The sequence below is a fragment of the Mesoplodon mirus genome, assembly GCF_964341445.2.
Source record: "Mesoplodon mirus genome assembly, chromosome: 5".
Lineage (NCBI taxonomy): Eukaryota > Metazoa > Chordata > Mammalia > Artiodactyla > Ziphiidae > Mesoplodon > Mesoplodon mirus.
The window spans coordinates 57,912,690-57,939,085 of NC_138980.1; the positions used below are offsets into that span (position 1 = coordinate 57,912,690).

At 42.9% G+C, this 26,396-nt stretch overlaps 1 protein-coding gene across 2 annotated transcripts in view; it reads left to right on the forward strand.

The window, feature by feature from the left end:
- The window catches only part of PDE6A (phosphodiesterase 6A), a gene marked incomplete at its 3' end in the record, with an annotated part of 67,016 nt that overhangs the window by 17,652 nt on the left and 22,968 nt on the right, over window positions 1-26,396 (forward strand). For both annotated transcript variants that reach the window (XM_082622541.1, XM_082622542.1), the window contains 8 exons: window positions 2,819-2,893; window positions 7,815-7,879; window positions 15,270-15,336; window positions 19,832-19,879; window positions 22,440-22,589; window positions 23,163-23,306; window positions 25,915-25,980; window positions 26,196-26,342. In XM_082622541.1, coding sequence (XP_082478667.1) covers window positions 2,819-2,893; window positions 7,815-7,879; window positions 15,270-15,336; window positions 19,832-19,879; window positions 22,440-22,589; window positions 23,163-23,306; window positions 25,915-25,980; window positions 26,196-26,342 — 762 coding nt within the window. The remainder of the gene's footprint in view (window positions 1-2,818; window positions 2,894-7,814; window positions 7,880-15,269; window positions 15,337-19,831; window positions 19,880-22,439; window positions 22,590-23,162; window positions 23,307-25,914; window positions 25,981-26,195; window positions 26,343-26,396) is intronic.

A 26,396-nucleotide genomic window follows, 5' to 3' on the forward strand; every position in this document is an offset into this window, starting at 1 on the left:
TGAAATAATCTGATGTGTTTTGATTAATATACTTTCATCTTTCACTCATCTTTTGAAATTATCGATGTTATGGTATAAGGTAGGGATAAATTTTGTGCCCCCCTCATAATTCCCCATTTAAAGAACAGTCTACCCTTTCTCCACTGTTTTGGAATGCCACCATTTTGATATGCCATTTTACCGTATAACAGATTTCCATATACTCATGGGTTTATTATTCTGGTTTTTGCCTTTAAAATAGCTCCCTAAGTGATTCTGGTGCAGTTGGGCCATATACTGATTTTAGGGAACCTCTGGTTCTAGTGCAACTGTCCATTTGATTTTTATAAATTCTTGAATCAAGTATTTTGCCAAATATGGCTAAATCCAGCAATAAGCACTTTGATACTCCTTCAGGAAGTAGCAAATGAATTCATACAAATGAATGGTTCTTTTTTTTAATCAAAAGAATTTCTGAGTAGTTGAATTCAAAAGAAATTTGGAGGTGCAAACTGAGCACCATTTTAAGGCATTCAGTTTGCACCTTAAAGGATCTGAACACAGCTCTGAGCTGCAGTGTTCTGCCCTCTGTTTCTTTTGAACTCCCCCTCAAAAGGGAAAGTCACATTTAAGCAAGAATATCCTGACTTAGTCATCCCCAATAGATGGAACAATCTAGCAATGAGAAGTGGGCTGGGCTGCCTATAATCACTCTAAGAACCTATGCTCCTCCATCTCCCCCCACACCACCCTACCCCAGGTAGCTAAGCTCTTACCTGAAGTATTGACATTATGAAAAAAGTCAATAAAGGTCAGTGAATTGTACACTTAAACTGGGTGAATCATATGGTATATGAATTATATCTCAGAAAAGCTGTTTAGAAATAAAAGAGAGAGAGATTTAGACAGAGGAAGGCAAGCGTAAACATGCCCCACATTCCACCCAACCCGTTGTTGACAACATCTGCTTCTCCTTGGGACAATCTTCAGAATCACTCAGAGTTTGACCCTGACAGTGTCAGCCCCATGTCCTTCTTCTGGTCTCCTCTAACATTTGTGCTCTCCTTTTATTACTGTTTTGGTTCTTACCCCATCTACCTTACTAAAGTTACTTGAGGGCTTAATTCTCTCCTCCATGACATAGCAGATTCCTCCAGGGCATAAACTGTGCCTTGTCCATCTCTATCTAACAGCAAGCATGTTGTGGAGCTTAGGTAAGTCCCCAGTTCACATTTTCACCCAGAATTGAATTGCTTCCTGTTGTTGGTAGTCAAGAGAAGAGCCCAGCTGGGCAGAAGGGTGAGGATGTGAAATCTGAATTTCATGTGGAGTCCCTTCTGCTTGCCCTCTGGATGATATTAGAACAAACCACCATGACAAACATGTTCAAACAAGAGAGAGAGGTCAAGAAGCATCCTGCCCACAATAACCCAGAGCTGGTGGATCACGGTCCCTAAATACCAGCAGATAAATGAACAGAGAGGCACTGGAGGACAGAGGCCTCCTTCACCAGGCCCAGATTTGGCCCAACACAAGCTGTGCAGCTGCGTGTGCGGTAGGAAAACCAGCGGAGAAGTAGCAAGGGAGCGCCTGCATGGCTTCCCAGTTTCTTCTCCTGGGGCTGTGTGACCATGCAGAGCCTTTGCCAACCCTTTTCTCTCCTCTCTCTGCCCCTGTCTTTGCCAGGTGTCTTACAGGTGTCATCCTTTCCTGTTGGAGCCCAGATATGGGTCTATCCATCCATATTTGGCACCATTGTTTGTCCTTTCTTTCTTATCTGGAAAAAAATTTTTTTCCCTATTACAAAAGCCATAAATTTTATTAGGGAATAATTGCTAAATAAAATATAATCTCATTCCAATCCCCCAGAGAAAACCAGTTGTTAATGCTTTGTTGTGAATTCTTTGACAGCATTTTCTATATAAACACTGGGGTCACATGATTTATCTATTTTTGTCACCTCACATTTTTTAGTCATCAGTGTATCATGGACATCTTTTTAAATCAATACCTACACAACTGTAACATCATTGTTACTAGATATACCATAATTGATTTAATAAGTCCCCTCCTATTGGACACTTAGGTTTTTCTGATTTTTCACTGCTATAAATGATACTGCAAGAAACATTGTTCCAGCTAAACGTTTGCTCACATGTTTAGCATGTATTAATACTTAAGGTAAATTTCTTAGCCATAGAGTCCCCATTTACCCTCTCATGTCCCAAAGCACAGGGAGTATGAGGGTGCTCCAACCTAACTCCCATTTCTTGGTTATTGATTAGATAGATCCAGTTCTTTTTTTTTTTTTTTTTTTAGCTGTGTTAGGTCTTTGTTGCTGCGGGCAGGCTTTCTCTAGCTGCAGCGAGTGGAGGCTACTCTTTGCTGCGGTGCATGGGCTTCTCATCGCAGTGGCTTCTCTTGTTGTGGAGCACGGGCTCTAGGCGCATGGGCTTCAGTAGTGTGGCTCGCGGGCTCTAGAGCGCAGGCTCAGTAGTTGTGGTGCAGGGGCTTAGTTGCTCTGCGGCATGTGGGATCTTCCCAGACCAGGGATCGAACCCGTGTCCCCTGCATTGGCAGGCGGATGCTTAACCACTGCACCACCAGGGAAGTCCCTAGACAGATCCAGTTCTGATGATATTGATATATCTCAAAGCACAGACATGACTGACATTCTCCAACTCTAGTGAATCTTGTAGCCCTTCCAACCTTTGGTTTCACTGAGCTCTGCCCATCTTCCAGATTTCAGTGATAGATGACTCATACAGGTAGCCTTCTCTTCTTAATCTTTTTCTGACCTACTTTCAAGACACATAATTATTGTTTTTCTCATTCCTAGGAATTTTTTGACGTGTGGCCAGTCCTGATGGGTGAGGCTCCACCCTACTCTGGTCCCAGGACTCCAGATGGAAGGGTAGGTCTCTCTCTAGCCTGTCCAATATGATCAAATGTTTAATGAAATGCAAACGAGTAAGGCACTGTAGGTCCTGCTGAAGTTTCTTTACCACTTCGGTATTTATCTTCTCTGGGTTGGGTTGTCTCCCTTGAAATTATGATAATTCCTCACAATTGCTCAAGCCCTGTAATTTGCAAGTTATTTTAATATCTCACTGGAGTTTCACAATAACCTGGTGGGACTGACAAAGGAGGAATAAATATTCTCATTCCATAGATGAGGAAAGAACTCCAGAAAGATCAAGCAACCTGCTCAAGGATTCACCCAGCAGGAAAACTGTAGACAATTAAAGCTACAAATAATCTTAAAATCTAATCTAAAATGTACAAATTGATAGCCAGAAGGTCAATTCCAGCCAATAGATAAATATGTTTGGCTACATAAGATTTTTTTAGTTTTTCTTCGTTTTTACTTTAAAACAGTTTTGAATTGGCAGCTTAGCACTTAAAAATCAAGATATTTCTGATAAACATCTAGATGCTCAGTTTCTTTTCAAAAGGTGGCAGATCAGTCAAAACTGGACCCACAGTCCTGCAGGGTAAATTTCATTGGAGTTGAGTAGCGGCCACCTCCTTGCAATGTGTGGCCTGAACTCTCTAGTTTGCACGGTCCCCCGGACTACCTCTTGTACACCCCTGGCCTCCTCCTCTCATTTATATTTCTATCAGGTCTCTCTTGGCACTTCAGTTTGTGACCTCTGGTTTCCTACTATTGCTACATTTTAAAGATGAGGCATGAACACTTTAGAGAAGCTGAAATGAAATGTGTGGGGATGTAAAGATGCAGCAGGGTAAACAGACCTGGCACTCGAATGGCCTATAGAACCTGTAGAATGACAGAATGACTTTAGCTGAGGCCACATAGAATAGGTAAGCAGCAGAGTCGTGTCCTAAATTGAGTTTTAGTCCAGCATTCTTCCCACAAAACCTTCCAGCCTGTCTGAAATGGTATGTCAATTTCTGCTAGGAGGCCTGATTCCCCCCAGCCAACACTAACCCTACCCAAAATAAAGATAAAGGACAGCGTGTGTCTGTGTCTGTGTGTGTGTCCGTGTGTATGTGTGTCCGTGTGTGTGTGTGTGTGTGTGTGTGAGACAGAGTTTTTTTAATCTTAATTCAAACTCTAGGGATTTAGAATTAACACCCTGGCCTGTGAGCTTCATATACACACCAGAAAAGATTTCAACCTTGGAATCTAAACTGTCTGTTCTGCTTTACCCAAAATGACCTTTATAACCTGACGCTGTCCAGTTTCAAACTACTCTTTTGCCCACACAATTTCATGATTTCATCTGGGAAGACTGAGTCTTCAAGGCTTACATCATGTGCTGCTGTCAGAGAACTATTTGGGGACATTTTTCCGTTTTAAGTACAGTTTTTGTGTTGGCAGAGTTGAGATGTTACTACTGAGCTTTTCATCTAATTCACATATGAGCTGGACTTGTTCCTAAAATTTAGAATCCTAGGAACTATATAGAATAGAGATCACCATAGCTTTCAGACACCGCCAACTTCAATTAATTTCAGTTTCCCGGGCTGCTTTAATATTCAGCTCTCTGAGCTGAGCCCTGAGGTCAGAGGTCATCTCCAATTCCAGGACAGCCAGAGAAATATCAGGCTCTATCTAACTTATCCTTTTGCCTTCTAACATCACTCTCACACTTTATCTGCCACATTCACATTAGAAATACAATCTTCATCTGGATTTTGACCAGTTAGCTCCCCAAATCTTGGTTCTGAAGTTCCCCCAAAGCAACTACACCTCACTTCATCTCCTCTGAAAAATAAAGCGTTGTGTGTGTTTTTTAATTATGAAAAAGGCTAAGTAGACTTCATGGGGAAAAAAAAATAACACTTCTTTTAAAACTGGTATATTTCCATGCATGATCATTTGGCTCTGGCTGTATGTGGCTCTTTCAAAGACCCTGTGTTACAGCATCAGCTGCTTAGGTGCGAGGTGACAAAGGCACTCATTGATGGCTTGGTTTTGACTTTCCAAAGGCTGGTGAATTCCTACATGAATATGGCCTTGAAAGCAACTTGGCTGAGCTACAGGGTGTGGAAAAAGTTCTATTTACCTAAAGCACACTGAACTTTTTGTTGCTTTCTGTGAAAGCAGAATTGATTCTCCTGTGGGTTTAAAAGAAAAAAAGTCCATTTTTCACCTTTCTAAAAGAATCTCATGGAGACCCCTGGGTAGGGCAGTTTACCAGGCCCAGGGAGCCAGCAGCTTCCCTGGGAGAGCAGTGAACAGCCCAGGCCCAAGGACAGATGGCCCTGAAGCAAGAAGGCCCTCTCCCCCTCCCAGAAGGAAACAGCTCTACCAAAGTCCCAGCAGATAATGTGGCCACCTTTGATTTCTAGAACCTCCCATAGGATATGACCTCACTGTTTTAAAATGTTCTTACCGCAATGTATTTATATTTATTGAAAAAGTAATACATGAGCACAGAGAACAGCTCACACCATACAAAAGAGCACAGCACAGAAATCCAGCCTGCCCTGAGGCAGCCACTGTACCACTGTGAGTGGTCTACCTTTCCCAAATGTCCATGGACATTCCTGGGTGCGTGTATGTACATGTGTGTATATGTATACATATATATGTATATATATGTATATATATATATATATACACACACACACACATTCCACCACCACCACCCTTGACAAGTGTGATGATTCTATTTTGTGCCTTACTTTTCGCACTTGAGTATATTTGGCATCTTTCCCTATCAGCACAGATACAGCTAGTCGCTCTGGAGACACGCGAAGTATCCACTACATGCAGGCACTCAGTTTGCTTAACCATCTCCAAGTGATAGATATCAGCTATCTCCAGACTTTTTAAAGCAGTCTGGTTGAGAGCCCTAGATGGGGAAAATAATGCTGTTACCTACATTTGGGAATATATCTATAGGATTTATTAGCATATGTAGAATTACTGGGTCAAAGAATATGTGCATTTTAATCTATGAGAGACTATCTATCTATGCTAACTCTCCAACCATAGTCTTAGAATCATAGCTGGAAGGGGCTTTAGGGATTCCCTAATTCAGTTTTTTAAATTCCCGGATTATCTTTAGAACCCAAGGCTCCCACAGTGGCTGCCTGGGCCAGGGGTGAATGGGGGCAGAGGAGGACAGGACAAGGAGTGAGGGAAAACCAGGAGAGATGCAGGATCTCCATGTACCCAACTCTGCTTCCATTAGGGCGGCATTACTTTCCTCTGCTTTAGAGGATTAGGGCCCATGCTTTGTTAGGGGAAAGGGTTCTGTTACTTGACACCAACGACAAACACACACCACCGATTTTACAGCTGGGGAAACTGAGGCCCAGAAAGGACACATAGTGGAACCAAGACCAGAGCCTGAGTCTTTGCACTCTAGATCTATTCCTAACTCCATTTCATTGTGCTGTGGGGTTCACCCGGTCTTCCCCTGGATGCTTCCTACTGCAGGGAGCTCATACCTACCCTGGAGCAGCCGATGCCATGGGAGCCGCTCTAGAAGGGTTCAATCACTGTAGCTGCTTCCAATGCTGGGCGTTGAGGAGCGGAGCCGCTCTCTCCCTCGTGAGCCTGAAGAAGGTCACGATTGCCCGTCAACTAGACACCCTTGACTAGATGAGGAATTTCCTTTTGTGGAGGTTCTGAGTCAGGAGGCCTTGATGGGGCCCAGGTATCAACATTTAAATCTCTAGGGCAATATTTCTCAAAATAACCTGTAGTAGAGGAACAATTTTTTTTAATTTCCAATTTATCTTGGACTGATACTTTTCAAGATATGATAAAAGTCTATTATGCAAAAAATAAAAATTTTAAAAGACATACAAAACTTGTCTTTTTAAAATTATCAGTTTCAACAGACCTAACCTAACTCAGTCAAATTGCTGTAAAAGTTTCTAAACACTGACTGTCAATTTCTGTTTTTATCTCATCATGGAATAGTAACAAATAGTTTGCAGACTGGTACCAGTCCAGGGACCACACTTTGAGTAGCCCCCATTCTAGGTGAGAGTGCTACAGAGAGGAAAACACTATTTTAAGCTCTTAACCTTAAGTGACAGTAGAAAGAGCTCTGAGCACAGGAGTCAGGGGCCAAGGTTCTGGTCCTGGCTTACTGTCTTACTATAAATGAGTCCTTTCCTCTCTCTGGGTCTCAGTTTTCCTATTTGTAAAATGATTATTACTAACCTGCCCATCACGTTCCAATAAGGTAATGGATTTTTCCCTGGAGATCTAGGGAAAAGGAACCACCTGCCAGTATCCAACCCCATGTTAGGAAGTCATGTAATTGAACAGGTCTAATTTAAGAGAAAAGGGGTTTTAATGGTGTAAGGAGGTGGGAGGGATGGAAGAGGTGGAATGTGAGTGGGGAAGCATGAGGGATGATTGGGAAGGCAAGTCTGGAAGAGCTGATGCAGCAAAGAGCAGCTGAGTGGAGGAGTGAAGGAGAAAGGGGTCCGTGACCATGGAGCTGACCCCACATGGACGATGGCTGGGTTGATGATGATGCTAAATGGGACAGAAGCCTCCTTCCACCTCCCTCTCTCACTAGACTCCGCCAGCAATCTTTCTCTCTTTTTCCTTGTACTGAACCCCCAGATTCCCTTGGAACACTTCCTATGTCTCTTCCCAGCCCCAGATCCCAGCCCCTGCCTGGCCACTGTGAGCTGGTTCCAAGGAGGAGCACACTGAACCCTGAGAGTCAGCTGAGGACAGTGAGCTCCAGAGACACTGGGACACACCCTTAGAAGGTCAGGCTGGTGCTTCTGGAAAACCACAGGGCACAGGGTAAAGAACAAAGCCTTTCTCAAGGACACACTCCTGCTGAAGTAGTCTCAGACTCTGAAGAACTTTCTCTATCTCTTTTGCCTAGGAAATCAACTTTTACAAGGTCATTGACTACATCCTGCATGGCAAAGAAGACATCAAAGTCATCCCGTAAGTCTCTTCTCAAAACATGTAGAATTGCAGGCACATTATCCGTGTCCATAAGATACTCATTCCAAGATCGACACTAACCAAACCCAAGAAGTCCACACACTCTGTTCGAGGCAGGGAGAGCAGTAAGGAGGCAGTGTGGAAGGGTGGAAAGACCATGCAGTTTGGAAAATGAGGCTGGATTCTGACTCAGCTGCTGTGAGTTCAAGTCCCAAGTCCAGTATCAATAAGTGGCCTGGGGACTTCCCTGGTGGTGCAGTGGTTAAGAATCCACCTGCCAGTACAGGGGACATGGGTTTGAGCCCTGGTCTGGGAAGATCCCACATGCCACGGAGCAACTAAGCCCGTGCGCCACAACTACTGAGCCTGCACCCTAGAGCCCACGAGTCACAACTATTGAGCCCACGTGCCACAACTACTGAAGCCTGCATGCCTAGAGCCGGTGCTCCACAGCAAGAGAAGCCACCATAATGAGAAGCCCGCACACCTCAATGAAGAGTAGCCCCTGCTCATAGCAACTACAGAAAGCCTGAGCACAGCAACAAAGACCCAACGCAGCCATAAATAAATAAATAAATAAATAAATAAATTTTTAAAAAAATAAATAAGTGGCCGGTTTGGGCCTCTCTATAGAATGAGGCCACGGTGTCTGATCAGGGCTTTTCAATGATTTTTCTATGGAGGCATATCTGGGGCCTAATGCAGAAGGTGAGGCAAAGGCAGGAAGTTGGCAAAGAAAGTGACTCAGCCCCCAAGGAAAGCTTATTCTCTCTCTCTTTTTTTTTAATCTTTTTTTATTTATTTAGGCTGCCGCAGGTCTTAGCTGTGCCACGCAGGATCTTTAGTTGCAGCATTCGAACTCTTAGTTGAGGCATGCATGCGGAATCTAGTTCCCTGACCAGGGATCGAACCCGGGGCCCCTGCATTGGGAGTGCATAGTCTTACCCACTGGACCACCAAGGAAGTCCCAGAAAGCTTATTCTCTAATGTCTTCTTATATGACCTAGGAGGATAATGAAAAGGCAAGAACTCCCAGAGGGTGAGGCCTCCAACCTACCTGCAGGTGGTGGAGGCTCAAAGGCCATTTAAAGATTTCAACAGTCAAGAACGTTTGTAGTATCAGCTTGTACTTTTTGCTGAGTAGAGCGCTCTCCAAAACGTAGCTCTCTTGTTACCTATGTGAATCCTCTGTGGGTACTAAGAGCCACCCCACAGTTCTGTCTGAGGCTCGGCTCTCTTTCCCAACTGAACTGCAGACTCCATGAGGCTGTGATCAGCCTCTGTGGGAGAGCCTCACCTTTGGTCTCTTCTCTGGTCCAAATGAAGGGATTTATAGCAGGTCACCTTAATCCTTAGATAGTGGTTGTGAGAGGTCACAACTGTTGCCAAACAATTTTGATAATCCTGTCACTCAGTTCTCCGGTTTATCTTTTACTGGTTGGGGATGAGAGACTGCTTCAGGTTCCTGAGTTTCTGGGTTCTCTCTGTTCAGTCTTGTTTGCATGAAGACTGAGTCTTTCCTAAACTCGTCTCTTTCTTTTTCTTATTTTTCCTTGTCAACTGCATACACTGCCACCATTCTGTTTTCTAACCACTTCTCTAGAGGTGCCAGTTTATCAAACTCATTGTCTGTATTCTGAGTTATCACAGATCACAGTTCTCCCCAATGTCTCACCACTCCTCACCAAGTATCACACCCTTCTAGACTCTGATAACATCCACCTTGCTGCCTTCTACAGTGTGCCTGAATCCGCATTGAATTTAATATAAATTCTTAGAAGTAACTTAAAGAGATTATACTATGATGCAGCATGGAAACAAAAAGTGCCTTTGAATGGCACAAAAAGCCAGGAAAAAGGTATGAAATATGATAAAAAATCTATACCTAAATGCTAAAAGAGCTCTGTTGATATTCATAAAGTAATAATTATAAGTTCAAAAAGCACTGCATTACAGATTAATTGGCAGAATATTATCTTTCTCAGTTGCATATAAGAAACGGTTCTTGGGAATTCCCTGGCCATCCAGTGGTTACGACTCCATGCTTTCACTGTAGGGGACATGGGTTCCATCCCTGGTAGGGGAGCTAAGATCCCGCAGGCCACAGAGCACGGCCAAAAAAAAAAAAGAAAGAAAAAAAGAAAAAAACAACCAGTTCTTGTAAGAACTGATGAGCTGTGAGATATGCGTAAAGAAATACCATATATCTTATTTACAAGAGAGCTATCTAAAAGATAAGAATGTAGAGAGAATGAAAGTAAAAGAATAAACAAAAGATATGCCTTGCAAATGATAATCAAAAGAAAACTGATGTAACTATGTGACTATCAGATAAAAATAGGTCTCAAGGTGCATTAGTAGAGGGACTTCCCTGGTGGCACAGCGGTTAGGAATCCTCCTGGTAGTACAGGGAACACAGGTTCGATCCCTGGTCCAGGAAGATCCCATATGCCGCAGAGCAACTAAGCCCGTGCGCCACAACTACTGAGCCTCTGCTCTAGAGCCTGCGAGCCACCACTACTGAGCCCACGTGCCTAGAACCCGTGCTCTGCAACAAGAGAAGCCACTGCAATGAGAAGCCCGCACACTGCAAGGAAGAGTAGCCCCCGCTGACCGCAACTAGAGAAAGCCCGCGTGCAGCAACGAAGACCCAGTGCAGCCAAAAATAAATAAATAAATTTTAAAAATAAATAAATAAATAAGAGTTTTGTTATTAGGGAAAATAACATATTTATAAACCACTAGCATATTTTCACTGTGACCAGAGGACACCTCTGTATGATTTCAATCGTTTGAAATGTATTGAGGTTTGTTTTATGGCCCATTATATCACCAGTTATTGTAAATGAACAGGTATTCTTGAAAACACTGAGTGTCCTGTAGTTTGGGGGTGAGGTGCCATGTTCTATATATATCCATTAGATTAAGTTTGTTAATTATCTTATTCCAATATTCTCTATTCTGTGTGTTTTAGTCTGCTCTATCAATGAGCAAACATGAATTTATCTATATATTCTTATATTTCTGTCAGTTTTTGCTTTTTTTTTTTTGAGGCCTTGTTATCAAGCATATACACATTTGTAAATTCTTCCTGGAATTGAATTGACCTCTTTATCATTAAGAAGTGACTATATCTCTACTAATGCACTTTTTTTAAAAACTAATTTTATTTATTTATTTTTGGCTGCACTGGGTCTTTGTTGCTTCACACGGGCTTTCTCTAGTTATGGTGAGCAGGGGCTACTCTTCCTTGCACTGTGTGGGCTTCTCATTGCGGTGGCTTCTTTTGTTGCGGAGCATGGGCTCTAGGCGCACGGGCTTCCGTAGTTGTGGCCCGTGGGCTCAGTAGTTGTGACCCATGGGCTCTAGAGCACAGGTTCAGTAGTTGTGGCACACAGGCTTAGTTGCTCCGCGGCATGTGGGATCTTCCCTGACCAGGGCTTGAACCCATGTCTCCTGCATTGGCAGGTGGATTCTTAACCACTGTACCACCAGGGAAGGCCCCAGAAAAATCTTCTTATGCTTGGAAACTAGAAACTATTTTTCTGAAAAAAATAAAAAGGAATACACTTCCATATAATCCATGGGTAAAAGAAGAAATCAATGGAAATTATGACATATTCTGAAAGAATGAAAATATTACATATCAAAACCAATGTGACGGGCCTCCCTGGTGGCGCAGTGGTTGAGAGTCCGCCTGCCGATGCAGGGGATACGGGTTCGTGCCCCGGTCTGGGAGGATCCCATATGCCGCGGAGCGGCTGGGCCCGTGAGCCATGGCCGCTGGGCCTGCGCATCCGGAGCCTGTGCTCCACAACGGGAGAGGCCACAACAGTGAGAGGCCCGCAAACCGCAAAAAAAAAAAAAAAAAGAAAGAAAAAAAAAAAAAAAAAAAAAAACCAATGTGATGCAGTGAAATCATGCTTAAGGTGAAATTTACAATCTTAAATATTCATATGAGAAAAGAATACAATATAAAGTAATAAACTCTGTACCCACTTGTATCAGTTGGGGTCCCAGCAGATAATAGGCATCACATTCAAATTAGGGTAATTCAAGGAGGCTTTACTTATAAAGGGATGAATTATAGAGGTGTGGGTGGAATGAAGGAAACTGAAAGAGAATATGCTAGTACTGAGGTTGTTGTGAGCATTCCTGGGCCCGAAGGAAATTTCTAGAACCTGGAAGGAGAAAGTGTCATGTAGAGCAGGGCATCTTGAGAGAAGTGTTGCCTTTCAGTCAAGAGAGGCAGCAAAAAACAAAACAAAACAAAACAAAACAAACAAACAAACAAAAAAAGAGACGCAGCAAACCCAGAGCAACCCTGCCAGGGGGAACCCAGGGGAATAAATAGCCTGACCTAACTGTTCTACCTGCCTCTAGTTTTGGCCAGGTCTCCTCATTGGGTTAAATTCAATCAGAAGCTGGAAGGCCAGGCACCCTATTGATGGAGTCCACACAGATTGGCCTCCTGAGACAGGAAGGAGCAGGTTGGAGAGCGGATCTGGAGGGGCAGACAGAAGCTATCCATCACATCATCTCAAGAAACTAACAGCAAACAAGCAGATAAATAAACCCTCCCCAAAAGAATAAAGATAAGCCCAGAAATTAATGAAATATTAACAGAATAATGAACAAATGCCAAAAGCTGGTTTCTTGGACAGATTAACAAAATTGATGAATTCTGGCAAGACCGAGCAAGAAAAATAGAAAATCAAATGAGCTGTATCAGGAAGGAAAAGGGGGATAACCACAATGACACAGAAATTAACAAGATAGTAAGAGGATATTATGCCAAAAATATTTTAAATCTAGATGAAAGAGGCAAATTCCTGCAAAAATAAAACCTACTAAATATAAATCACAAAGAAATAGAACACCACAATAGTCTTATAACAATAAAATACATTAAAACTTTCCCACAAAGACATTCCAGGCCCAGATGCCTTCAGGGGTGAGTTCTACTAAATATTTAAGGAAGAAATAATGCAATTTTCATACAAATTATCCAAGAGACTAGAAAAAGAAGTGGCTAGCATAAACTTGACGCCAAAACTCAACAAAGACTGTATGAAAAAAGAAAATTCAGACCAAGCTCACTTGTGAACATAGATACAAATATGCTAAATAAAATTTTAGCAAATAATAACTAAAAAGGATTATACATCATGACCCAATTGGGTATATTCCAGGAATGCAGGGCTAACATTAGAAAAATGAATAAATACAATCTGCCACGTTAAGAGAAACATGACATAATTATCTCCATAGAGGAGAACTTTCTTAATCTTCTAAAGGTAATTTTTCTTTTAAGGTCTGAAAATACTAAGTATTGACAGAGACGTGGAGTAAAGGAAGCTCTAATATACTGCTGATGGGAGTAAAAATTGGCATGATCACTTTAGAAAACAGTTTGGTCTTACCTAGTAAAGTTGAAGACATTCACATCTTATGACTCAGTATTTCTACTCCTAGAACTAGCACATGGAATTGAATGCATATATACACCAGAGTGTTGGAAGCAGCAATGCGCATATTAGCCTTGCACTGAGGGAAATGTCCATCAACAGTTGAATGCATAAATTATATGCAACCTAACCAGGGAAAACGGTTGAAGTCAATCAAACAAATGAATTACAACAACATGAAAAAGAAGTCCAATGAAATAATGTATGCACATTGATTCTACCTAAAACAGGTGAAACAGGCTACAGGAAAACAGGCCACAGAAAAACAAGAATCATAACATTGGGACAATGATTACCTTTGGGGTTTGGGAGAAGGTTGCGAGTGGCAGGGGGTCAGGTCAGGGATTTCCAAGGTACCAACAAGGTTGTTCTTTCTTGTTTTTTTTTTTTTATCAATGTATTTATTTATTTATTTGTTTTTGGCTGCACTGGATCTTTGTTGCTGCACATGGGCTTTTCTCTAGTTGCGGCGAGCAGGGGCTACTCTTCCTTGCTGTGCGTGGGCTTCTCATTGCGGTGGCTTCTCTTGTTGTGGAGCACGGGCTCTAGGTGCGCAGGCTTCAGTAGTTGCAGCACACGGACTCAGTAGTTGTGGCACACGGGCTCAGTCGTGGCTCGCAAGCCCTAGAGCACAGGCTCGGTAGTTGTGGCGCATGGGCTTCGTTGCTCCGCGGCATGTGGGATCTTCCCAGACCAGGGCTCGAACCTGTGTCCCCTGCATTGGCAGGCGGATTCTTTTTTTTTTTTTTTTTTTGTGGTACGCGGGCCTCTCACTGTTGTGGCCTCTCCTGTTGCGGAGCACAGGCTCCAGACGTGCAGACTCAGCAGCCATGGCTCACAGGCCCAGCCGCTCCGCGGCATGTGGGATCTTCCCGGACCGGGGCACGAACCCGTGTCCACTGCATTGGCAGGCGGACTCTCAACCACTGCACCACCAGGGAAGCCCGGCAGGCGGATTCTTAACCGCCGCGCCACCAGGGAAGTGCCAGATATAGTTTCATAGGTGTTCACTTTCAAACAACTGATGAAGTTTTTAATGCATTTTTCCATGTGTGTATATATTTTTTGCAATAAACAAGTAAAAATAATACCCAAAATTGTGATATTTCTGTGTGAGATAAATAAGTACGTAAAGCACCTAGCTTAGTGCTTGGTATGTGGTAGGAGCTCATCCTAGATGGGTTTCCCTCACTCTACATGATATTAAGCTAACTCTCTGTATGTAAGTACTAAATGGAGGGAAATGACAGCAACTGTTTTTGCTCAGCAGCCAATAACAATCTGTTGGATGAATTTTGTCTGTTTTCTTTGGGAGTCAAACTCAGTGTGAAATTAATAAAACTGATTTATCACTTTTTTCTCAGTGTCTACATTTGGACATTAAGATGCTTAGCCAAGATTTGGGGCTTGGTCTGGTATAGTAAGTGGGTGCTTGGAGCCACCAGAGAGAAGAGGGAGGGTAAGATCCAGTTTCAAGTTTTTAGTCCAACTGTCCCTACATCAGAAGTTACCACTGGGGGATTCCCTGGTGGCGCAGTGGTTGCGAATCCGCCTGCCAATGCAGGGGACATGGGTTCGAGCCCTGGTCTGAGAAGATCCCACATGCCATGGAGCAGCTGGACCCATGCACCACAACTACTGAGCCTGCACTCTGGAGCCCATGAGCCACAACTACTGAAGCCCACATGCCACAACTACTGAAGCCTGCACGCCTAGAGCCTGTGCTCTGCAGCAGGAGAAGCCATCACACCGAGAGGCCCTCACACTGCAGCGGGGAGTGGCCCCCGCTCGCCACAACTGGAGAAAGCCCGTGCACAGTGACAAAGACCCAATGCAGCCAATGAATGAATGAATGAATGAATGAATAAATAAATAAATCTATTTTTAAAAAAAGAAGTTACCACTGTCTTTGGCCTTTACAGGAATCCACCTCCGGACCATTGGGCTTTAGTGAGCGGTCTTCCCACTTATGTTGCCCAAAATGGCCTGGTAAGTAATACAACTTTGAAGGGGGAGAGTTTTGAGTCAGGTGGAAAGGTGAAGGGATTTCAGATCAAGAGAGTGGGAAAAACGATGGGAAGTGTGTATCTCTAAAAGCCTGGTTCTCCCGTTTCTCAATTCACTTGACGGTGGTCCAAGGGGATGCGCAGAGAATTGACATTTGAAGAAATATGAAATACACAGAGAAAGAATCCTCAGATGGAAAGGTGCATAGTCTCAGTGACAACTAAAGATACTTATGCAAATGTCAGGGATAAAGTCACAAGTAGCTGGTCCACCAGGCTCACCACAGAACAAGTCCCAGCCTCTCATCCCAGAGACTTAGTTGCCACTCCCAACACCCCCCACCGTCCCTGCCACATTTCCAGCCACACAGCAGAGCTCAAATGCTCTATCTCTCGCCATGCCCTACCCGCTTGGGTTGCAGGGTAGAGTGAAAGTATCCCCTACCTTAGAGAGAAGGGTCATAGCTGCACATCACCCCAATATTTGAGCCTGCTTATCTCTGTATCCTTCCCCAGGCACACACACTACACAGTGCTGTTCATGTATCAGGGTGTTTATTTATTGGGCATTTTCTATGTGCCAGGTGCTGTGGTTGGCTCTGGGGATACAATGATAGATGAATCAAATAGTTTCTGTTCTGAAGCTCATCATCAAATGGGAGATATCTTTATGAACAGATACTTAGACTATAATGTGATAAGGCCAGATAGAGATGTACATGGTATATTCTAGGAACACAAAGTAGGAAGCATCTAAACCAGCTTTACTTGCCAGAGTGTTTTGGTCTGAGTTTTAAAATAAATAGGGGTTAGGGGCTTCCCTCGTGGCGCAGTGGTTAAGAATCTGCCTGCCAATGCAAGGGACACGGGTTCGATCCCTGGTCTGGGAAGATCCCACATGCCGTGGAGCAACTAAGCCCACGTGCGCTCCACAGCTGCTGAAGCCCACGCGCCTAGAGGCCGTGCTCCGAAACAAGAGAAGACACTGCAGTGAGAAGCCCGCGTACTGCAACAGAGTAGCTTCCGCTCACTGAAGCTGGGGCATGCCCATGCGCAGCAATGAAGACCCAACACAGCCAAAAATAATAAATTTAAAAAAAAAATTTAATAAATAAATAAATAGGGGTTAGGCAGGTGGGGCAGGAAAGGGGACTGCAGGTGGAGGAAACAACATGGACAAACAACTAGGGCTTGGAGGTTTGAAGCGACACAGAGTGTGCAGTTCCGTGTTGCTGGAGTATTAGATTTGAGACAGGAAGATGGCAAGAGATGAGGCTTGAGAGGGAGGGAGGGGCCAGATCACAGTAGCCTTGGACGCCAGGTCAAGAGGGTGGAACTTTAATCTACAGGCGATGGGTTTTTAAGTAAGACGTTGGCACAATGAATTTTCATTTTAGAAAAAAAACTCTGAACGCTCCCTAGAAAATAGATCTGAAGGGACTAAGACTGGAAGCAGAGCGAAAAGTGTGTCCTTACAAACAAGAGATGAAGAACACCTCAACAAAGGCAAAGGCAGTAAAGAACACTAACTGTCTTCATTGCTAACAGCCATGGAGTGCTTATGATGAGCCAGGCAGTGAATACATTTGCTCATTTAATACTCATGACTCAGACAGAGATGAGGTGGAGAGAGGGAGATCAGGGCTCAGATCTAACACTGAAAGGGCTTTGTGATTGGTTGTGAGCAGAGAGGGAGGGAGAGAAGGACCAAAGCCAATTTCAGGCTTCTAGACTGGACAGATAATGCTGCCACCAGGTTTGGATGTAAGATGCTGAGATCAGTTTCAGACAAGGTACAACAGAGACTTTTTTTCAGAAGTAAGTGTCCAGCAAGTAGCTAAAGAGATGACTCTGATGCTGTGGAGTGAGAGGACGGATGGAGGTAGAGATTTGTGTCAACAAAAGGTAGAGATCTGTACTGACTACACTACAGACAATATGATAGTATATCTGGTTCTTGACCACTTTGCTCCTAGGAGCAGATGGTACTTGAAACCATGAGTGTGGATGAAGTCACCAGGGAGAGTGAGGGAGACTCGGGTAGAATACTGGAGAATGCCAGCATTCAAAGATTGGGTGGAGGAAGAAGAGTGTGTGAAGGAGAATCAGAAGAAGGGTTGAGAGGTGTCTGGAGGCCCAGGAGAGGGTAGTGTCATGGAAACCAAAGAAGTAGAAAGTTTCAACAAAGAGAGAGAATAACAAATGCAGCAAAAGTGATCCAGTGAGATAAGAACCAAAAACTCCCATTGGGCTTGGCAGTTAGGAGGTCATTGATGGCCCTGATGAGAGCAGGCTTGGTGGCAAGGTGGAGGCAGAAACCAGCGGGTGGTCTGCTGAGGTGTGGATGGGTAATGAGAAGGTAGAAAATGCAAGAGAAGGAGGAGAAAACCTGATGGTCACTACAAAGACCACATTGGGCCAAGGGAGGATTTTGTTTTCAAGGTTGGGAGAGAATCAAGCATGCCTGCCCATGGACTGAGGCTAAAGAGCCCTCAGAGAGGTTAGAAATCAGGAGAGAACAATAGCAACTGATGGAATTGGCCCAAGGAGAGGCCAGAGGCGTGGTACAGTGGGTGGGCAATCTTGAACAGGAGCAGGGACAGCTCATCCCCTCAGACAACAGAATGGTCTGATCTACTGGGATAGGCAGGGTCAAAGCAAGCTCACATGGTATCTTTTTGAGAACTAGAAAAAGGTGTCCCTTCTTGATGGATGAAAAGAGAAAGGCTAGGGCCATTGTTCTGAAAGTCAAGAACAGGCTGGATTTCAACTCCCAGTCACCCCCTCAGCCAGATGCCTTTGTGCAGTGCACATGCTACACAGCTGTATACAGTGGCCCCATAGGCAGGACTCTGGAGGGATCAGATAAGTGTTATCTGCATGATAGGGTAAACTGGTCCCATTTTCAGGAGAGGAATCTTGCAATATAAATACAACCAGAGCTACAGCACCTTTTACTTCTTCATCTGCTGTGAAGTTTACAGCACAAGGAAAAACTCCTTCCTGACAAAACAAATATAATTGATTCAAAGATGTTTAGAGTAGCATTATTTACATTAATTTAAAAAAACTGGACATAACCAAATACTCAACAAAAGGGGGCAATAAAATGGGACACCTTACTATAAAACTACAGTCATCAAAACAGTATGGTACTGGCACAAAGAACAGGAGAGAAAGCCCAGAAATATGCCCACACATACATCATCATACATCATTGTTGTATGATCAATTAATCTACAACAAAGGAGGCAAGAATATACAATGGAGAAAAAGTCTCTTCAATAAGTGGTGCTGGGAAAACTGGAAAGCTACATCTAAAAGAATGAAATTAGAACATTCTCTAATACCATATACAGAAATAAACTCAAAATGGATTAAAGACCTAAATGTAAGATCAGACACTATAAAACTCCTAGAGGAAAACATAGGCAGAACAGTCTCTGACATAAATCACAGCAATATCTTTTTGGATCCACCCCCTAGAGAAATGAAAATAAAAACAAAAATAAACAAATGGGACCTCATTAAACTTAAAAACTTTTGCGCAGCTAAGATAACCATAAACAAAACGAGAAGACAACATACAGAATGGGAGAAAATATTTGCAAGCGAAGCAACCAACAAGGGATTAATCTCCAAATTTTACAAACAGCTCATGCAGCTCTATATCAAAAAAAAAAAAAAGACAACCCAATCAAATAAATAGGCAGAAGATCTAAATAGACATTTCTCCAAAGAAGACATACAGATTGCCAAAAAGCACATGAAAAGATGCTCAATATCACTAATTATTAGAGAAATGTAAATCAAAACTACAATGAGGTATCACCTCACACTGGTCAGAATAGCCATCATCAAAAAAAAAAAAAAGATACAAATGAACTTATATACAAAACAGAAACAGACTCACAGACTTAGAAAACAAACCTATGGTTACCAAAGGGGAAAGGTGTGGGGGGTAGGGATAAATTAGGGGGTTGGGATTAATATAGACACACTACAATATATAAGATAGATAATCAACAAGGACCTACTGTATAGCACAGGGAACTCTACTCAATACTCTGTAATAACCTATATGGAAAAAGAATCTGAAGAAGAATAGGTATATGGATATGTATAACAAAAAAAGAAATAAAAGATGAATGAGATATGAAAAAAGCTAACATTAAAAAGAAGAAAATGAGACACTATACAGCTATTAATAACAACAACTTGTAGCCTTAACTTTCTCAAAGCTTGGAAATGACTCTGAAGTGAAGCAAATGGTAAGAAGCCATGTTTATAAGGCAGTTTTCCTGTTCGGTAGCCTCAGTTAATAATTCGAAACCATCTTAAGCATGTCTACCTGATGAAAAGAATGTGAATGCCTTGGATAAGGACGTGATATTTCTGAAAATAGCATGCCCATTGCCCTCAATGGGTACTCTATCAAGTCTAATCATAACTCCATTATTCCTCTTTATGGCTTTCAGATTTGCAACATCATGAATGCACCTGCAGAGGACTTTTTTGCATTCCAGGTAAGTTATTTTTTATTTACTCTCTCAGTCATATGATATTTTTCCCCCCAAAGAAGATTCAAATACATTAGAATCCATCTACTTTATTGGGAAGCAGTCTCAACAAAGTCAAAATGTGAGTGCAAAAAAGTCATGTGCCCATGGAAGTGGGGAGAGAGTTAATTTGGTAAATCCAAGGTCCCATTTGGTTTTAAGGTTTACACCCTTTGCTTTCTGGCCTCAGGACCTTTGCTTATGCTGTTCTCTCCCTTACTACCATCTCTTGTCCAAATCCCCTCTGCCCTTCAATGATAACCCCAAATGCTATGAAACTTCTATGAAGTTTTATTCTGCTTCCCCTGGCTGAATATCATTTCTGCCTCCTTAGGATTATCATGGAATGTTGTTTAGTATTCCATTTGATTTTGTTTGTTTGTATTTTTAAAAAATGTTTGCGGAGGGCACGCCCTGGGCCAGGCATGGGCACGATGCTACACCAGCTACAGAAGTGGACCAGACAGGCATGGTCTTTGTCTTCAGGAAGCTCATGATCATATGGGGAAAGAGGCATGTGGAGTGCTGGTCAGGACAAGAGCAGAGAGACAGAGGAGGGACTCTCCCAGGGGGGCTTGACTTCATCTGGGAAGAGTCAAGGAACATGTCCCTGAGAAATTATGTTTGGGCAGCAAAGAAAGGAGAGAGGATTGCAGGAAAGAGAGGGCTTGTTGGAAGGAACCAGAGTAGACCAATGAGACTGAGGGGAGAGTGGCAGGACGAAACTCTAGAGAGGTAGACACAGGCCAGGTCACACAGGGCTTGGAAGGCCATGCCAAGGAGTTTGGCTTTCTTACTCTATTTCCCTTACATCATCTTTCATGATCCTTCCTTGTCTTTTAGGTTAATTCCTCTTGGCAAAATACAGACTTCCTTTGGTCAAAGATCAGAGCTCATCTTTCTTAACATGTGCAGCTCTGGGTGCCCTGTCAATATTTCTTGAGTTTAGCATGCTAGGTTTATGAAAACCAAATCATGAGCAGTAAGGAAATAATTAAGAAGGAAATAAAAATGACTCATAGCAAAATTAGTGGGGTTTTTTTTAACTCCTTAAATGACATTATGAAAGACCTTAGAGAGAATATCCTTCCAAGGTTAAAACCGTATGTCTTGTGTTGTGATGTTGACCACATCAGTGTGACAAGACAAATTGTTGCTGAGAGTTGCTAACCTGATTATAACCACAACAGAACTTGATCTTTACCCAAGTCATCTGATTAACTGTAGTTTACCCACTTTAATAAATAAAATCTAATCTTGTTTTTAGATTCCAGTCTTCTGTCTCCAACTCATCCTCCACAAAGTAGCCTGAGTGATTTTTAAAAGAAAAACATAAGATGCATCAAGTAACTTCGCTCCTTAAAAATGTTTAATACTAAAAAAAAAAATGTTTAATACTTTCCCATTTCACTTTTATTCACTTCCAATAAAATCTGCTTCTTTATCATGGCCTTCAGAGAGGCCATGATAGAAAAAGTTAGGGAGAGAGCTGGGAACTTGAACTCAAGTTTTCTGACTGACAGCCTTATGCTCTTTGGACTGTATTCCACATCCCTCTGAAGTCACTCTCCTACCAGGTGCTGAGTTCAAGAGCTACTTAAGTAATAATAATTATCATCTCACCACCTTTAAAATTTTGGAACTTTCGAGCTAGAAGACTCTCCAACTCCAGGAAGCCTTCCTTGACTTCCTTCCCTCCTCTGGCTCCCACAGTACCTTGCAGAACTTCCCACATGCAGTGTGACTGCCTGTTTACCTTCCAGATGTGAGCAACCTGAGGACAACACCTCTGCCTTATTTTTCTTGGTTCTCCCATCTTCTAGCTCAGGTTCTCGTACATTGTAAAATACTTGATAAATCTTCAGTGAATCAGTGGAAAAAAGGCTAGAAATTGTCTAGTTATCCCCATTTTAAAAATGATGAAAGTGAGGCTCAGAGAGATGGGAAATGACTCACAAATGGTACCTTATGATTGATCAAGATATTTCACCTCTATTTTCTCATTTGTTCCATGAGGTACATACTCTTACTACCAGCCCCATCTATAAATGAGAAAATTGAGGCTCACGGAGATAAAACGACATGCCAAAAGGAACACAGAAAGGCAGGTCGGGAGGCAAAAGGTACAGGCTATATCCAGTTGATTAGTTCAAAGTTACAAGCATCACCCACATGGCCCCTTTTAAGCCAGTCCCCTGCAGTTAGCTCCTGTATCTGAAAGGGAAACACTACCTCCCTAGACTGTTTGTTTGCATCATTAGATCCCAAATACACAACTCGCTGCCTGGCACATGATGGCCCTGACATTTTGGAGATGAAAACAGTATAGCTATCTGGCTTATGGCGCTCCCACCAGATGGGCAACCTGCTCATGGCGCTTGGCGACTAAAATCATGCAAAACCCAACAAGGTCTAACCTCTTGCCACTCCCTCAGCCAATCAGGGTCCTAATGCAGCATGAAGTCCATTACAGATGCCTCTGCAGCCTGGTACCTGAAGCAAACTTACTCTGGCTCTTCTCTTGCAGAAAGAGCCTCTGGATGAGTCAGGATGGATGATTAAAAATGTCCTTTCTATGCCAATTGTGAACAAGAAGGAAGAAATTGTCGGGGTGGCCACGTTTTACAATCGCAAAGATGGGAAACCCTTTGATGAAATGGATGAGACCCTCATGGAGGTATGGTTTTTGAGGAGGCCTCTAGACGTGGTATTCAGAGTCGGCTCACCAACGAACTTGGCTTCCAGAGCCACGTGGTGGGGCCCTTGCGTGCCGCTGCCCCAGCTCAGGAGGGATGGGAGCTCACCTCGTAGACACTTTCCTGACTCAACATTTATTCTCTTTGCTCTCTCTTCTGTACTGCAGCAGTTGTCAGAGAAATCTATATTCCCTTTTTTAAAAGATTAATAAACTTTACCTTTTAGAGAAGCTTTAGGTTCACAGTGAAATTGAGCAGAAAGTACAGAGAGTTCACTTATAGCCCATGTCCCCACATACGCACAACACTTTCCCTTTTTGTGAAATTATTAGACATCAGGATGGTGCTTCATGTGTGTTAGAGCTTTATTCAAAGTGCATTCCCATCCATTATTTCATCTTATCCTAACAACACCTCTTTGAGGAGGGCAGCACACAGCGAATCAAACCCATTTTGTAGCTGAGAAAATGGAGGTTTAGAGAGTCTTGCCCTAAGTTACAGAGGCAGGATCAAACCTGGATGTTCTGCCTCTGATTCTTCCTCTTTCCTTTCAGTCTTTGACTCAATTCCTGGGCTGGTCTGTCTTAAATCCTGACACTTACGAGTCAATGAACAAACTTGAAAACCGGAAGGATATTTTCCAAGACATGGTGAAATATCATGTGAAGTGTGACAATGAAGAAATCCAGAAAATCTTGGTGAGTAGTGGTTTTTTTCCTGTTTCTACTCTAGAAATGGCTGCTCTGGGGACAGCTGTCCCTTGCAGGGTTATCTCAGTCTTAGAACCAGACCTTGGCTTAACAGCTCTAGAAACTCCATTTTTCTCTGTGCTCAGGGCTAACATGGTACTAGAGATGGAGTCACCAACCACAGTCCCTACTCTGAGAGGAAGCTCTATCTGAGAGACCAATGGACATGGTCAGTTGCTCAGAGCCTCGCTCCATGAGGTCAGCTCACTTAGAAGACTCAATCTTTCTGAGCAAAGAAATAGTTCAGAGGGGGTTAGATGTTTGTAGGAAGCCCTCACATAGTTTCATCACTGTACAGTATATAAGGTAATTTCACACTTAGGATGCTTACACTAGCCCAGTAAGGTGGGCAGAGAAAGGATTTTTTTTTTTTTACCGTACCACATGACATGTGGGATTGTAGTTCCCTGACCAGGGATCGAACCCATACCCCCTGCATTGGAAGCTCAGAGTCTTAACCACTGGACCGCCAGGGAAGTCCCAGGGTAAGAATTTTTACCCCCATTGTAGAGATGAAGAAATTGAGCCCCAGAAGGGGGAAGTAGTTTGTCCCCAAATCACCCAGCTTGTTAAATAGGTCTCATTTAGCATTCAGGATAATGAGCAAATTATCACTGTGCTGAAAGGGCTGCCTTGGGGAGGCAGTGAGCACCCCATCATGAGAGGTATCTAAGCATAGGCTGGGTGATCATATATCAGGGAAGCTATAGAGGAAAATCCCACCTGGGTGGGAAATAGGATGACAGACTTTCAAAGATATGTGAGAATCAGTGATCCACCATCCCTGGGATTTTGGTCTCAAAAAGATCAAGATTTTAGAAGTAAACAGAATTAGCCAAAGGGCATTGGATATGATGCCCAGCTGAGTTCCCAAGACTTTGGTTTATACACTGTACAAGTTGAAACAACATAAACCAATGTTTTCAGAGGGCATTTCTTAAGCCGGGAAGATACAACAAATTTGATCATTTTGATCCCAATAACTGATAAATCCAAAGGAGAAAACATCCAGTATGGATGAACTGACCCATGGTTTGCTTGTCTCTGTCCATAATTTTAAGCCAAATGATGGATATGTAGACCCTATGGAGGCATAGCTTCAGTGAACCAGTTAAAAGTTAATAGACTATACTCTAGATCAAGAAATCTGAAATCAGTTATTGGGTCCAGCTTCCCCCCTCCTGTAGCACATGGGGAAATAGGCCCAGAGAGGGAAGGAACTTGTCTCAAGTCACACAGTAAGTGAGAGGAAGAGCCAGGACCATGAGCAAGGACTCCACACCCCCAGTCAGCGATAATAACAATATCAACAACAGCATTACTTAATTTTAGCACTTACTATGTGCTAAGCACTGCTCTCGGTGATTTACATGCGTTATTTAATTTAGTTGCATATATGTTTTTGGAAATGACTTTGCATAAGGGAATTCCCTGGCGGTCCAGTGGTTAGGACTCTGCACTTCCATTGTAAGGGGCATCAGGTCGATCCCTGGTCTTGAAGCTAAGAACCCACGTTTAAAAAAAAAAAAAGTCATTTTCACAATGTTGATTCTTCCAATTCAAGAACATGGTATATCTCTCCATCTATTTGTATCATCTTTAATTTCTTTCATCAGTGTCTTATAGTTTTCTGCATACAGGTCTTTTGTCTCCTTAGGTAGGTTTATTCCTAGATATTTTATTCTTTTTGTTGCAATGGTAAATGGGAGTGTTTTCGTGGCACATATATACAATGGAATATTACTCAGCCATAAAAAGAAACGAAATTGAGCTATTTGTAATGAGGTGGCTGGACCTAGAGTCTGTCATACAGAGTGAAGTAAGTCAGAAAGAGAAAGACAAATACCGTATGCTAACACATATATATGGAATTTAAGAAAAAAAATGTCATGAAGAACCTAGGGGTAAAACAGGCATAAAGACACAGACCTACTAGAGAATGGACTTGAAGATATGGGGAGGGGGAAGGGTAAGCTGTGACAAAGCGAGAGAGTGGCATGGACATATATACACTACCAAACGTAAAATAGATAGCTAATGGGAAGCAGCCGCATAGCACAGGGAGATCAGCCTCGGTGCTTTGTGACCACCTAGAGGGGTGGGATAGGGAGGGTGGGAGGGAGGGAGACGCAAGAGGGAAGAGATATGGGAACATATGTAGATGTATAACTGATTCACTTTGTTATAAAGCAGAAACTAACACACCATTGTAAAGCAATTATACTCTAATAAAGATGTAAAAAAAAAAGACTTCGCATAATCTAATTTTAACTTGCCAGTTAAGTACTTTTATTATCCCCATTTTACAGATGAGGAATTGGGAGATCCAAGCCAGTAACTGGCAGAGCTCAAGTATGCACGAACGGCTCCATGGCTCCAAAGCACATGACCTTGAATTTACTTGTCAATAAATGTTGAATGACAGCCTCTCTGAGTTGGTAGCTCTGTTGCAAGAACTTTAGTGGAAGAAGAAAAAAGGAAATGGAAAAGTAGAGATATATTTAGACCTTAGATGTAGTAAACTAATTCTTTTCTCTGCTATTTTGGGCCCCGGCAGAAAACCAGAGAAGTGTATGGGAAGGAGCCGTGGGAATGCGAGGAAGAAGAACTGGCTGAGATCCTGGTGAGCTGGGCAGCAGCACTGGCCCTGACCTGTTACAAGAGCAGGGTGTGCCCCAAGCATGGGCGGGGAGTGTCTCTGCCAAGCATGACCCTTGCCACTCTGCTCTGATCCTTCCAGCGGACTCGGGATAGGGACAGGGCTTGGGTTGGGGGGATAGGAGAGGGACCCAGGAACTCTTCGTGTGTCCCAGTCACTTGACTCCATGTTTCACACAGCAAGAACAGCTGCCAGATGCAGAGAAGTATGAAATTAATAAATTCCACTTCAGCGACCTGCCCCTGACGGAACTGGAGCTGGTGAAATGTGGAATACAGATGTACTATGAGCTCAGGGTGGTGGATAAATTTCACATTCCTCAGGAGGTGAGGTCGAAACAAATGTTTGATTTCCCTTTTTCTTTTCCCTGTTTCTTTTTT